The following is a 16,701-nucleotide window of genomic DNA, read 5'->3' on the forward strand; positions in this document are numbered from 1 at the left end:
GGAGTTGGAAAATATAATGCTAAATGAAGTTAGCTAATCCAAAAAAAAATGTCAAATATTATCTCTGATATAAGGATGTTGATTCATGATGGGGTTGGGGGCAGGGGAACATTAGAGGATTAGATGAACACTAGATAGGACAAAGGGTGGGAGGGGAAAGGAGGGGGCATGGGAGTAGGAAAGATGTTGGAATGAGATGGGCATCATGAACCTCAGTACATGTATGAACACACGAATGGAATGGTGTAACTCTGCTTTGTGTACAACCAGAGATATGAAAAATTGTGTTCTATATGTGTAATATGAATTGTAATGCATTCTGCTGTCATATATAATAAATTAGAATAAGTAAAAAGATATTTAATGACAAAGAGGCTAAGTAAGAAAAGCTTGAAGTATTTTAAATGTAAGAAGTAGAATTAATTCTAAATAGAGAACCAAATACAGATAAAAGTTAAGAGTATTTAAAAAAAAAAAACAACTATACCTATAGTGTTCTGTGGAATGTTAGTAGAAGTTTCATTAAAAAGGACTTTATTGTCGAATAAATTTGAGAAAAACTGTAAATTAAAGTTTTTATTAATTTTAAATAATGTTATACTACTTATATACTAAAAATAATATATATTAGTATTTTTAGGGCTGTCATAAGTATATTCCACAAATTAGATGACCAAGAACAGAAACTTGTTGTCTCAAAGTCCTGGAGGTGCTCATAATCAAGGTGTCAGAGGGCCATGTCCTCTCTGGCACCTAAAGAGAACATTTCCTTCCTGTCCCTTCCAGCTTCTGGTAGCCCTTTGCTTATGGCAGCAAAATTCCAATGTCTGCCTCAAACTTCACAGGATGTTACCCCTCCCTCTCCTCACATAATCTTCCCTGGGTGAACCTCCATCTCTGCATCTAAGTTTCCTCTTTCATTAGGTACTGGACTTATTGAATCAGGGTTTACCTAATGACCCCATTTAAACTTGATTCCCTCTATAAAGACCCTATTTCCAAATAAGATTGTATTTGGATAACCGGGAGTTAGGACATATAATTTTTAGAGGAAGAAGGGGAAATATAATTCAACCTATAGTATTGCCCTAATAAAAAGTATTGTGAATCTCTGAAGAAAAGAATTATGAAGTGTTCAGATGTTCCCAAGATAATTTAACCACTAGCTGATAGGCACTAAGAACGCTAACTGCCCCCATTTTTAAAATTTTTTTTTTTTTTAAAGAGAGAGTGAGAGAGAGGGGGACAGAGAGAGAGAGAGAGAGAGAGAGAGAATTTTTAATACTTATTTATTTTTTCTTAGTTCTCGGCGGACACAACATCTTTGTTGGTATGTGGTGCTGAGGATCGAACCCGGGCCGCACTCATGCCAGGCGAGCGCGCTACCGCTTGAGCCACATCCCCAGCCCCTAAAAATGTTTTTTAATACCCAAAACTTATCTATGCTAAAATTTAAAGTCATGAAATATAATAAAACCATCAGAACCAACTTCATGATTCCTCATGTCTTTTAATTGTTTTTTTCAAAGTTTTCATGTTTTGCAAAAATGCCATGAATGAACATATTGAGTGGAATAAATGAATATAACCAAGAGAATAAGAGAATGAATACAATCAAGTTGCATAAAGCCAACTTGTAATGCTCAGATATTTAAATCATTTGAGATGTGTGAGGTGATGCACATGTGTAATCCCAACTATTTGGGAGGCTGAGGCAGAAGGATTGCAAGTTCCAGGTCAGCCTGGGCAACTTAGCAAGACCCTATCTCACAATTTTAAAAAAGGGCTGGGTAGAGTGAGCCTAGGTTCAATCTCCAGTATCTCTGTTCTCCTTCTCTTGCTTGCTTTCTCTGTCTTTTACATACACACACACACACACACACACACACACATACACTCACACACAAGTATGGTTTCGATGTGAGATGTCCCCCAAAAGCTTATTGTTACATTATGAGATCTGAAGTATAATCAGTGCGTCAATCCATTTGATGGATTAATAATTGAAATGAATTTAGTGGGTGATAAGTGTAGGCAGGGAGGCATGGCTGGAAACAGTGATTCACTGGGGTCATGCCTTCAGGGTTTATATTTTGGTGCCTCGCTTTGCTTGTAGGCTCTATGAGCTGAGCAGTTTTCTTCTGCTACACCCTTCTGCCATGATGCTCTTGCTCACTCAGACCCAGAGTAATGGATTCAACTGACCATGGACTGAACCTATGAAACCATGAAAACCCAAATAAACTTTTCCTCCTCTAAGTTGTTCTTGTCAGGAATTTTGGCTTCAGTGACAAAAAAACTGACTAACACACACACACGTACATACTACTAATAATAATATCATTTGAAAGTAACTGCTTATTTTAGATCCTTTTTCATTTGTCATTTGCATTGACCTTTCTATCAGAAAGAAATAAAAAATAACCTGCAGCTATTTCAGGACCAACTTCCATGGAGACTAGCCAAAAAATAAAAATAAACACTTTTAAGTTTCTTTATAATTCAGTGACAAAAAATGTAAAGAAATAAAACAGTAGTATTTATTTCATAAGAATTAGCATGTGGAATAATCTATAATTTATACTTTGCATCTTGATAGAAATCTATCGTATACAAAGCTAATATTTAAAAAATTATTTTTATGTCTTTGTTGGAGGGAGGGCAGACAGGGAATTTCCCATGTCTTTATAGCATTTGCACCCAAATTTCCTGGATATTGTTTCAATTAGACTTACAATGGTTATTATAGCATTGTTTTTGGTACGTTTTTATATGAGTGATATTTTACAGCGATTATCACTATTTTATATTTGTGATAGGTCACTCATAGCTCCATTTATCAATATAGACTAGGAGACCAAGTGCGGTGGTACATGCCTGTAATCCCAGCAGTTTAGGAGGTTGAGACAGAAGGATTGTGAGGTCAAAGCTAGCCTCAGGAAAAGTGAGGCTCTAAGTAACTAAGTGAGACCCTGTCGCCCACTGAACTACATCCCCAGCCCCATTTTGTATTTTATTTTATTTTATTTGAAAACTTTGATACACAGTCTTTTAGAGTCATGAGTAACAGGTAATGCTGCAGTAGTTTATCACAAACAAAAATGCAAACTGTGAAAAAGTACAGTTTGAAATTCAGATTGACAACTAGGGTCAGATTAACAGAAAGTTTAAACAGACTAAATTCTCCTTTGCTTGGCTTTACCTGCCCAAGCAAAGCCTATCACATCTCAATTGCCACTTCCTGGACCAATGTGTATCTCTGAAATACCTCACCAAAAAGAGAAAAACTAGACTAGGAATAGCCTGAGATAGTCTGGTTTCCTGAAGAAGGTGCATCATTTGTCACATGCTAAATCTGAGGATGAAGGCAGATCTTAGGTAGCTGTGGGAAGATGCCAAGCCAGTTGTGTAAATCACAAAAAGTCTATATATTTCAGAAATGGACATTGATCCAAGAAGTGGCTATTGAGATGTAATAGGCTCTGCTGGGGCAGGTAAAGCCAAGCAGAGGAGAATTTAGTCCATTTAAACTTTCTCTTAACCTGACCCTAGTTATCATTCTGAATTTCAAACTGTATTTTTGCACAGTTTGCATTTTTGTTTGTGATAAACTATCACAGGGTTATTTATTAATCATGACTGTAAAAGACTGTACACCAAAGTTTTCAAAGCCAAGCCCTATACATAAAGCATCTTTATTCTTTTATAAGTAGTGAATGGTTAGCAGTGATGACAAGGATCTGTACTATATAGAAATATGCTTTGAGACAACTTAAATATTCCCTAACTTAGAGAGGTTATTGTATTTCAAGAGAGCTTGTGCCCCACCCTATAATGATTGTGATATTGTAAATATTGTAAAAATTCCAATATTAGACTCTCTTCAATTTTTTATGCCATTGCTTTTTTTCTAATAGATTTTTCTGAGACTCTTCTTACAGCATACTTATGTAAAATTATGTTTAATAACTAACAGATTGAGGTGACATATTTCAGAATGAGAATTGAAATTTGTTTCAGTGTGGGTATGAAGTGAATAAAAATAACTCTCCAGCACAAATTTTATTTTAGTTTCAATCTCTAGAAATAAAGTGGAATAACAGGATTATAGAGGACCATCTCCACATAGTGAGAAATGAAGCAGTCATATTTTTGATTCTACAATTGACTGATCAAATTAATTTTTAGACTGAAAATTGCACCAAAGAAAAAGCACTTGCCTATTACTCACACTTGTAAATTTTCTGCAAAAAATGCATAAATTATTATTTTCTTTTTAATATTTGATAAAATTTAAGAAAGATACTTCACTATAGACTTATGACAGTCCTGTGTTAGAAAATCAATGAGTCCACATGAAGAATACTTCAAAAGAAAAAGTGATTTAAAGTGTTAAAATCCTCAATTAGCTTGAGAAGTTGATGCTTCTCTTTAGGATCATCTATCCAGTAGGAAAGGGGAGTATATTTTAAAAATAATCTTAGCTTCTGTTTTAGACATAATCCCTGTTTCTTGCTCTCCTGCAGATCAGTGGTCTTCTGTTTACATTACTTGCATAATTTCATCACACATCCATTTCTTTCTAGTTTAAATTTTATGAAGTCTTATGCAATCACTACTATATTCCCCATTATTAAATAAGATATTCAGTTAGATAAAAGTTTCTCCAATTTGTTGCTTATAGAATGTAACTATGAGAAAGTCCAAACAAAGGAAAATCATCTGACACCAAAGACCTGAGATTCTCTTAACAGTGGCTTTCACAGAGCTGAAGTTTTGATTTCCAATAATATCCAACCTATCCAACTTTTTCCTTTCATGGATTATCTCTTGGCATTGTGTCTAAAACTCATTGCTGTACCCAAGACTAGATCATCAACTGGACTAAGGACACTAACCTGAAGTTCATAAAACTAGTTCCTAAGGCAACCATCTGAAATCCTTATTCTAGCATTGTTGTAGGTAGCAGAAATTCAAGATCTATTCCAGTGCAGGTCAGTGATCCTAGGTGTACATTATAGGCATAACCACACCACACATCCATTTCTTCTTAAAATTGATGATCTTGTAAATGCCATGATTTTATTCTCTTTTATTGCTGAGTAATATTCCATTGTGTATATATGCCACACTTTTTAATATCCATTCATCTATTGAAGGGCATCTAGGTTGGTTCCACAGTTTAGCTATTGTGAATTGTGCTGCTATAAACATTGATGTGGCTGATGTTCCTGTAGTATGCTGTTTTTTAAAGTCCTTTGATCATTATTATCCAAAGTACAGGTATGAAGACCCAAATTGGTGTGAATATATTATGTATACAACCAGAGATATGAAAAATTGTGCTCTATATAGGTAATAAGAATTGTAATGCATTCCGTTCTCGTATATAAATAAAAAATTTTTTAAAAAATTGATGATCTTGTCTACTGGTAATTTTAATGACATCATTAAATAATATGTAATTAAATGCAGTTTACTTAAAATATAATTATGAACATTTTACTCACTAAAAATATTTATTTTTAGTTTTCTAAATATGTAATAGGATTTTGAAATAATTCACACTGAAATTGCTTTATCAAAGGGTAAAGTGGAAATAGAAATCATTTTGCCCTCAAAAAGAGAACCTAAATATACTGATAAAAGGGCACTTTTCTTTTTATCTTTTTGAGAATTTTTATTATTTGCATTGGGAATAAAAGCAGGGTCTCCAAAACAGCAGGTATTACTAAATTGTTCCAGTTAGAAAAGCTGTGCAATTGGGAGAGACTCAAGGAAGTGCTTATGCAATTGTCCACATGGGAAGAAAAATAGCATGACTTTTATCATAGATAAGCACAAGGTCATTTCTCTCAAAGATTGGAAACTCTAGACCCTAGGTACAAAATGAAAGTCTCTAGTCGTCAGGGATTTGGATTCATTTCTCATTTTCCCCTGGTTTGCTGTTAAATTCTGAAAGGCCAGAAAGTAGAGGGCATCATCAGTAAAATTATTAGAAGTGAAGCAGAAAGTGCTTTATATATATATTTTTTTTTCCTGGTTTTCTCAACCTCAAGAAGGATGTGGAACTAGAGTCAGCACTTTCAAAGAAGGCTTCTGTGAATCCCTTGCATTCATGATCTTATTTATCATTATGGTAGGCCCATGGGGTCTCAAGGACTTTTGCCCTTATTCTTTTCTTTATAAATGTATAAGCCATGTAGTACAAGTAGCTTGCATAAGACAACAACTAGAAAAGTGAATTGATGTAGATAAATTCCAGGTCCCCTGAGCAATTTAGTGGCTATCTGAAATAGTTATGGTGGTTATGAAATGTGGCTGAGGTCTATAAATTCTTGAATGGCAATTTGGGCATTTCAGCTAAAAATGAGGCAACTCTCTTTGAAAATTTTTGAGTTAGTTTAGAAAAATTAATGCTTCCTAGTAGAAGAAACTACCTTAAGGAGTTTGTATTGAGTGTCCAAGACTACACCACATTAGTGCTATACTAATAGCACCACAGCTGTAGTATAAGACTGAGTACAAGTTGGCTCTGTCTTTTTGGAGCCTTGTGACTTTTCTGAGAATTGATATACATAAAAATGTGAATTAATATTTGAAAGTGTTGGTAAGTTTATAACAATTTTTTGTATAATAAGTATTTATTGATTACTAATGATGTGCCAGGTAGGTACACTACTGTCTTCCATGCATGTCTCAAAATAATTGTGATAATAATCCTATGAGATAGACTTCATGATTCATCTTTTATAAAGGTGATATTGAGACTTAGATTAAATAATTTGTCTAATGGCACATGGATATATGGTATGTGACAAAAATTAAGTGACATAAATAAACCGTATGTTAAAGTAAGTTGGAACATATCTCTTCAAGGTTGATGTTAGAGAAGATAAAAAGCCAGCATGGCATTTGCCTTAAACTCTCTTAAAAAATAAACTGGAGGAATAAACTATGTCTTTGAAGTAGAAGAGACATTTCAGTAACCCTATATAAGAATATTCCCCCTTTCTAGCCACATAGATCAGTATGTAGTGATCAGATCAATAGGGCCTTGAGCTGTGCAGTGCCAATGCTGCAACAATGGTGACATGTGAGCCCCTTCTCTTCATCCTGCTGTGCATTGTTACCTTTCCTTCCAGAGAGGACAGAGTGCTGGGAACACTTTCTTCACAATATTGATGTTGTGATGAATTTCAAACCAGTTGATCAGACCTTGTACTCAAGTGATTTGTTTTTGAGTTGTTCTAAATGTTGCTGAGTACCAGTGATGGTCACATGTTTAGGAAATATATAAATAGGGAATAGAAAAGAGACTAATTACCTAGAGCTTCTAGAAATTTATTTGTTCTCTTGTAACAAACTTTTAAAGCACCTCTGTATTCCATGCAGACACACACCAAGATAGGAAACTGGTATACAGAGATTAAAGACATAGCCACCTATGTGGTATATGGAGATTAAAGACATAGCCACCAAGCACTGACCATCTAATGGGATGGAAAGTTGCCTTTAAGAATTACGTTGGGTGTGCTACGTACCCTTACTGAAGATAGCTTCCTGAAGGAACTAACTTCATGATCAGATTACAAAGGACCATATAAATTTTAGCAGAAGAGTGTAGTGGTGATTCTAGAAAGAGGCAAAGCATATGGAAAGGCCAAGGGCATGAAAGCATGGCATGAGGAACTGGAAGTAGTTAAGCATGAAATCATCATGTACTTTTAGGAAAATGATGTGGGATGGATAGGAGAAAATTTTGAATACAGAACTGAATGTTTTAATCAGAATCATGGAGGTAATATCTTTGTTTTGAATTAAAAGGGAGATGTGTTTCTGACATTTTTTAAAATAACCTTTTTCTGTATATCCAGATTTTCCTTGACATATAAAATAATTTTATTTTTCTTGCAGTTTCTGAGGAGGACAAAGGATTTGGACCAATTTTTGAGGAGCAACCAATCAATACCATTTATCCAGAAGAATCACTGGAAGGAAAAGTTTCACTAAACTGTAGGGCACGAGCCAGCCCTTTTCCAGTTTACAAGTAATGTGTCTCATTGTCCTGAAAAAGTCATAACTGTAAATGATGGATGATATTTCTACGTTAACTAAATTTATACAGCTTGCATAGATAATTCTAGAAAGCCTTACTTTTTCAATACTCTCAAATCTATATTCCAGATAACAGAACTAATTTCTTAAATAATCTTACCTATTAGACAATCTATTTAGATGTATCCCTTTAGTTTTTCCGAGTTACATATTTATGATATTAAAAATAACTTTAAAAAAAGTTACAGTGGGTTTTCCTGCTTTAAGTAGTTCAGAGAAAAATGCTAGCAGTTTCTAGTCTGATGCAAATAATAAGATTCAGAAATTAACTAGATACTAATGGATTTGAATTTCACTTGAAATGGTTCCATGAAGATAAAGCAGGTGATTGATGGGAAAATTAGGGGCTGAACTGGGTTAATATCAACCAACTTAATTGAAGGTTGTCACTCAACAACCCTAATTTTAATAGTAGACACTTATTCCTGGATAGAAAAATAACTTTCTATTGTTATAAAAAGTTAATATCAAAGAAAATATCCCCTTTCCCTCATTTAATTCTAATTGAACTCATTTTTTTTCTTGCCACTGGCTATAATTACAAAATTATTCTTAAAATATGAATTTAGACATAAAATCACCATACCTTTGAAATTATTTTTATTGTTTCAATTTCATGCACGAGAGTACAATATAAATACAATTTGTTGTAAAATAGTTGATGGGCTAGACTTATTGCTACCCTTAAGCTATATATAAGGGAAGTCTATGCACATTGCACATAGTCCTTGTCATGGACTAGTATAGTTAGTAGGAACTGTAGAGGAGATCAAACCCAAGACTATTTTACAGGAAAAGAAGCTAAATCCTCTGTAAGTAAATTGACTTGGTTTTGAGTTAGGAAACCACAGATCCAGGATGAAAACACAAGTTTTATGACTTCCAAAGAAGCCTATAATTTTTTAGTATTTATCTATTTAGATACATTGATAGAATCTTAAAAGCTATTTCAATTATGCTTATTCTGTGACACTCTTTCCTGGACAGTCTTACAAGAAACCTTGGCAAATCAACTTCCAGACTAGAATGGAGTCAACAAGATAGAAGGGCTGTTCTCAGTGTTCTAGAAACACAACACGGGCAGGGTTATGTTTCTTGTTACATTTCTTGCTGTGTGCCCTGTGCCCCTCAGTATCACCACCTCCCTCCTGTAAGCTGCCCCTGCACTGAAACCCAGGTTGCCTTGACCTTTATGAATGTAGCTGGAGCAGCCAGGTAGATGTTTAATGCTATTTGTGAAGACAGTCCGCATTTAACCACAAAACATAAAAACAAATCAATAAAGAAGCAATGAAGCGAAAGAGAAAAAGAAAAATATATGATGTAATTAGTCTCATGGAAAAGAACACTGGCAGTTTTTAAATTCATTTAGTATTCTCAGCAAGTCATACTAACCTTGGTAATCAGACAATCTGTCATTCACATAGTAGTTTTATATTTGTAGCATGTTCCATGATAATATGTTATTCATGGCAATATCCCGAGAGGGAAAAGTTACAACAGGGAACTTTATCTCCCACTTTTTAGCCTTGAGGCCTCCGTTATATCCCCCCTACCCCTAAAGCAACAAGCACTACAGTAAAAGCTGTATTTAAAAGCAGTACAAAAGGAATTGCAACAATAGTGTGTTTCTGAAAATAGACCAGTGAACTTACCCAAACAGCAAAATTTAATGGTTGTATCACTGGCAAAATCAGATCCCTAGGGAGGAAGCCAAGACCATAAACAGAAATGTGGAGCCCATATAATGAAGGAGAAATCACAATAGTCGCAGCTGTCCAACAAGGAAACTCACTGCCTTGAAAAATCTAAGCAACAGCACTGCATGGTTGGAGTAGAGACAATATTACCATCAACTGAAGGAAGGGGGCGCATTTATTCCTTGGGTTGGAATTGTGTAGGTTTTCAAAATGCAAAAGCATTGCTTTCTATGCTTGTTTCTTAAATTACCGCCTATACTATAAAGATTATAACTGAATATGTTCTAGTACATTTGATTTAGTAAAAAAGATGTTCTAAAATCATAAGGCTGTTTTGGCATGATTCTTGCTTATCAAAAATATGCCATCAATGAATGATGTGTCCACAGGCTCTACTATTTAAATTATTTGACCAGGGCTCTTGTATTTTGACCTTCCTGAAGACATGAAACCTTAATGGATAAATGCTCATACAAAATGATTATGAAATTTTGAGGTGGTAATCCTAATTATATTCTACATGCATTTTTCTCAGACCTCACCAAGAAAATTACATCCCTGTTTCTAGTAAATTTATTTATGACAGTTCCCATCAATTATAAGATTATAAAACAGGTTAAAAAACTCTTTGACAAATATAATACTTAAATAATGAGAAAAGGCACAAGTGACCACTGACTCTAGGCTGAGGAAATCTGATTCAACTAATTTATTTGTGGCTTTGAGTTAAAGACCCAGTGGAATCATAATTTTCGAACTGTATGATCACCCTCTAGTGGTCAGAATATACCATTTACTAAGCAGAATTTTAATGAGTTTATTTCACTGAAAAATGTTTGCTGTTTAAAAATCAGATATTGATACATTTTGTTGAATTTCTGCTAGATCAATGTTTTAATATTTCATAGAACATGCATATATTAATCCTGTACATTAATTGCTATCATTTATACTCAGATATACTCTATATATCTGCTAAGAAATCAATTTATGGAGTAAAACTCAACAAAATATTTATTTGGTATGTCTTATTTTTTAAAAAGAGGAAGTATGTCATTTAATTTAATATTTACCTTTTTTGTATCTGAGCTAAATTACATATCAAGAACCTAGATACTCAATTATAGAGTATGAAGAATTACCACCACAAGTCACATACTTAATCATCTGACTTCACATGTAGCTGTATTCAAATCATTTTAGAACAATGTTAGCCCAGTAGAGTTTCCAGGGCTTCTTACCTTGGATCTGACATGAATATCTTTTCTCACAGATGGAGAATGAATAACGGAGATGTTGACCTGACAAGTGACCGATATAGTATGGTGGGAGGAAACCTTGTCATCAACAACCCTGACAAACAGAAAGATGCTGGAACGTACTACTGTTTGGCATCAAATAACTATGGGATGGTCAGAAGCACTGAAGCAATCCTGAGCTTTGGGTGTAAGTAGTTGTAACTTTTAAAAGGGTAGTTTTACTTGATGAAGTGAGAATTAGATGTGTTTTAATTATTGATCAAAATCTATATAGACTGGAGGGCTAATTCTGTGATGATTAACTCTTTGGGCTTCTTTTATCCTGTTAAAATCCTTCTACTTGCTTCTCCCAGTAAAATCGGTCTCTTGCATCACCGTTGCAACATCAGTACTGAATGCTTGCCAGTGGGTTATTGGAGAAGACACATTCCCACCACCCACACATATTGGCAGGATGTAGTTGGTGACACAGGTCAGACATGTTTAAAAATTTTCAATTGAAATGCAGAAATTCTAATGTGACCTTTGAGATAGTTATCAATAAGTGATACCTTAAGAATTCAGCAAGAAGAGAATCAAGAAAAAAGTATAGGGGAAGGAAGTCAACACAGAAAAGGTGGGTCTTTTATGATGAATGGAGTTTAATTGTGTGGTGAAGAAAAAAATTCAGGAGATCAAATAATCACACAGGGTGTTTTAAGTGTACTTAAGATTGTGAAAGATAATTTTGTAAAATAAACTGAGGCCATATTCTGAAGGCTCTTACATATCTCGAAAAATTAGTATCACTGGAAGTGCTAAGCCATGCATTAGTACCTCCAAGGGAGTACAAACTGATTCTTGGGAATAGAAAATGTCTTAGGCATTACAATATTATGGTTTGTGGCTTTCCAATGCTCAACCCTACCCGATAATATCTTATTCCTCAATATTTAAATTCTCCTCATAGGAATGATTAACATTATATTTTAAGCTTAAATTAAATAAAAGTTTTCACCTTGAGAAAGCCAATAATTAAAAACATTTTGAGAAATACTGTGTTAAACTAAAGTTAGAGGTTGTTTTCATTGTACATTAGGAGATGAATTTAACCAGATGATTTTATAAGCTAGCACTTCTATCTATTACAAAATGGTTATAAGATAAGAATAATATGTTAAGAAATACTGCATGGCAGTGACCACCAGAAGGGATTCAGACAGGATCAGAAAGAACAGTAAAATTAAATTAGTGTGATGAAAGAGAAATGGAAATAATAAATACTAATCTTGATAAATAATTAACAGGTTACAGTGCACGGAAGGAAAGAAGACATTAAATATTTTCTTAAGAAAAGTTCAGTGAAAGGGCAGATACATTCTGTGCTTGTTAAAAGTGGAATGGGAGGAAAAAAACCCACTTTCAGAGATTGGAGGAAGCATTGGATGGTTGTTTCATATGCAGAGTTTGTTGTAATATGAAGTTACCCAAATTGAGATGGCAAATAAGCAATTGAAGATAGGGCTGGCATTCAAGTCAGACATCAGGAGTGGAGATGTCAATGTGAATATTTCTTTGTATAAAGATAAAAATCAGAATACATTGATTTTCAGAAATAGGTAATATAGTAAGGGAAGTAAATGATATAATTTGGGGGCAGATCATAGATGAGGACCAGAAGGACAGGCAGGACTGAAACAGAATGAGTATCAGCAAAACAAATGAAGAATTAAAGGGCTCAGGATCTATGAATAAAGCAAAACAAGAGCTCCAAATACATAGGAAAGAGCAAAGGAAATTACAATCTAGACAACCCAGAATTTGAAAAGGTCACATTCACCTTCTCAATTAATATTCTGCCTTTTACGCTCATTCCTTTCAATATCTAAGTCCTCCTTCTGGTAGAGAAATATAAACCTTCAAATGAGTCCATTCCTCTAAGCATGCCTCTTTACTTACTTTATTAGTTAGATCTCTGATTTGACCTTTCCCAATTTACTTCCTTATTGAGATTTTCCTTAAATCTGAAACAAAAGTTCATAGGATATTTATGATCTTCAGAGTTGTCAGAATTCTTACAAAGGCTGCTATAGGTATCCATAGGTTCTGCACTCATGACAGAACTCTTGGTGGTGTGTGTAAATTCTGGCATGTGCAAATGAGGAACATTGTATCTCAAGTGACAGTTAGTTATAGAAAGGTAATATTTAATGAATATCTCTCTTTCTCTTGACCAGAAAGTGAATGATTTCCTTTTCCTTGTTTATAATTAGACCTGGATCCTTTCCCACCTGAGGAACGCCCTGAGGTCAGAGTAAAAGAAGGAAAAGGAATGGTACTTCTCTGTGACCCCCCATACCATTTTCCAGGTAAATTTAGTGTCTCCGTGTCTATAAGCACCTATGAAATGAATGGCAAGTTTCCATTTGTCTAGTAGTAATGATACATTTACTAATTGTCTAATTAACTCAATAATCATGGCTCATCATTAATTAAATGAGACGCAATGTTTGCATAAATTTTTGTAATACATCACTTTATAGTGGTTGGACACTTTCTTTATTGGTTCATTAGACACTTGATCATAACACCAAAGATCTTTTATCATTTCAGTTTATAAACAGTATGTATGGTGGTTTGTTTTCTCATTAAAATTTCTGTTACATGGGTGAAATTATGAGATATTTTTGAGAAATTATTCCTGAAATAGAACAGCACCAAGGCATGAAAAAAAATCAATCATTTTCTTCATAATTTAATACCTAAAACATGCTGTTAATTGAAACTAAATACTAGAAATGGATAAAATGTAATAAATTATCAATCTCTTCAGGAATACTAAGATGCAAGAATAGTCATCATTTTAGAAAAGGGGCAAAATGAGTATCATTGGTTATGAGATTCAGCTGTGAATACATTTTCTATAATATTATATCAGTAAAACAAAAGCCAGCAAAGCACTAACTTAAAGAATAATGCTTCATATACTTATTTTCATTTGCTTTATTTATTAAATCTCTCCTTGAGATGATATATAAAATTTTATATAATAAAATAATGTTTTATATTATTTATGTCATAGTTTTTTCTCATGAAACTCTCATCAACTATGTTTTTATTATTTATTATGAATATACATTCTTCAAAATAAATGATGCATAGATGTTAGATATTGAACATACTATCAAAAGTCATTCCCATATTTTTATTAGATCCAACAGTAGAAAATAAAGCATAAAGTGCATCACAAGATTTTTTATTTCCTTAAATTAACTATTTATGCTTTATTTTTAATCACAAATGATGTTACCTTATCTGTTATGTAATAATATTTTTCTTCAATTTGGTATGCTTTTCTTTTTTTTTTTTACTTGTACTCTTCTTCTTTAATTTTTTTTTTTAGTTTTTATTCTAATTTGTTATATATGACAGATTCAAACTAAAAAACTTCTTCTCAGCAAAGGAAACAATCAGTGAGGCTAATAGAGAGCCTACATCTTGGGAGCAAATTTTTACCACTCAAACATCAGAGCACTAATCTAAAAAAGCTAACTAACTCAAAAAGCTAAACACCAAGAAAGCAAATAGCCCAATCAATAAATGGGCCAAGGAACTGAACAGGCACCTCTCAGAAGTTATATACAATCAATCAACAAATATATATAAAAAAAATGTTCAACATCTCTAGCAACTAGAGAAATGCAAATCAAAACTACTCTTAAGATTTCATCTCACTCCGTTCAGAATGGCAATTATTAAGAACACAAACAACAATAAGTGTTGGCGAGAATGTGGGGGAAAAGGCACATTCATACATTGCTGGTGGGACTGCAAATTGGTGCAGCCAGTATTGAAAGCAGTATGGAGATTCTGGGAAGTATGGAGATTGTGGAAAGCTGGGAATGGAACCACCATTTGACCCAGCTATCCCACTCCTTGGTCTATACCCAAAGGACTTAAAAACTGCATACTACAGGGACACAGCCACATTGATGTTTATAGCAGCACAATTCACAACAGCTTAACTGTGGAACCAACCTAGATGAATGGATAAAGAAAATGTGGTATATATACACAATGGACTATTACTCAGCAATAAAAGAGAATAAAATCACAGCATTTGCAGGTAAATGGATGGAGTTAGAGAAGATAATGCTAAGTGAAGGTAGCCAATCCCCAAAACCCAAATGCTGAAAGTTTCTCTGATTTAAGGATGCTGATTCATAATGGGGTTGAGAGGGGGAGCAGGGAGAATTAGATGAACTCTAGATAGGGCAAAGGAGGCTGAGGGGAAGGGAAGGGACACAGGAGTAAAAATGATGGTGGAATGAGATGGATATCATTACCCTAAGTACATGTATGAAGACATGAATGGTGTGAATATACTTTGTATACAAGCAGAGATATGAAAAATTGTGTTCTATATGTTTAATATGAATTTTAATGCATTCTGCCATTATATATAACAAATTATGTCATAAATTTGACTCTAGACATCTCTGTAGAGAATAAAACATAACAGGCTGTTATAAATAATTTTGTGAGGACTATATCAACCTGAGGTAGGCATATGCATATATGCACATATGTACCTCACACAAAATTATACACACACACACATATAAACTATTATAAAAATACATATATAAAGATGATTACTTGAGAAATATAGAAATAATATATGAAATTTAAAATGTATGAAAACCTTTCAATGACAGAAGAGGCATTTTCTGTGAAAAATAACCTTCCTAGATTCATTGTCTTCCCCACAAACAAGGTAACAGTCATGAGCAGGCATGACTACATCTGAAATTCAATACTGAATAGGCATCATTCCTTCACTCATTGACTTAGCAAATCTCTTATGAGCACTCTCTACATAGCAGGCACTGCTATACCATAGTAACACCTCAGTTGAAGTAAAATAGAAAAGCTACCAGCTTTTCATAGACATTCTGCTGGGACAGACAGACAGTAAGTAAGATGAAGAATTAAAAGATATGGCATGCTTTGTATTTTAGATACATATTAGGGAGAAACACATAATAGAGGGAAGGGGAGGAGAGGGAGTTTAGGGAATGATTGAACTTTTAGATTGGGCCTCACTGAGAAGAGAACTTTGAATAAATGCCTGAAGAAAATAAAAAAGCTAATGGTAAAAGTGTCTGAGAGAAGGACATTCCAGGCAAATGTAGCAAGAAAGCCAGAGTGGTTCCATAGAGTGAATAAGATTGAAGGCAGCAAGAAATGGAATGAGAAACTAGAGCCCCATAGTGGATCCTGTCATTCATTGCAATTTCTTTGGCTTTTACTTTAAATGAGAATTGCACTGGAGGATTTTGAGCAAAGGAGTCATATAACATTACTTTGGTTATGAAAAGATAACTTCTTACTGGTAGAAGAAGATCAGAGGAATTAAATACAATGGCCCAAAGTGGTAGCAGTATAGATGGAAAGAAATTTCTGGATATATTCCAGATAAATTGATATATTTAATTGTATATTTAATTTTACATGTCCTTGAGTTAAATTCAGCATATATTTTGAGGAAGGAGACAAGAGGAATTAATAGTAGACTTTATGTGAAGTATATGAGAAATGCAGAAGTTAAGCATAGCTTCAAAAGTTCTGTCATGAGTTCCTGA

At 33.9% G+C, this 16,701-nt stretch overlaps 1 protein-coding gene across 1 annotated transcript in view; it reads left to right on the plus strand.

Moving 5' to 3' along the window:
• Positions 1-16,701, plus strand: part of CNTN1 (contactin 1) — a 353,521-nt gene that overhangs the window by 191,197 nt on the left and 145,623 nt on the right. Inside the window, exons 5-7 of the mRNA XM_081311864.1 lie at positions 7,918-8,050; positions 11,092-11,264; positions 13,330-13,425. Of these exons, the coding sequence (XP_081167990.1) occupies positions 7,918-8,050; positions 11,092-11,264; positions 13,330-13,425 (402 nt within the window). The remainder of the gene's footprint in view (positions 1-7,917; positions 8,051-11,091; positions 11,265-13,329; positions 13,426-16,701) is intronic.

This window comes from Spermophilus citellus, assembly GCF_964194105.1.
Source record: "Spermophilus citellus genome assembly, chromosome: 10".
NCBI lineage: Eukaryota > Metazoa > Chordata > Mammalia > Rodentia > Sciuridae > Spermophilus > Spermophilus citellus.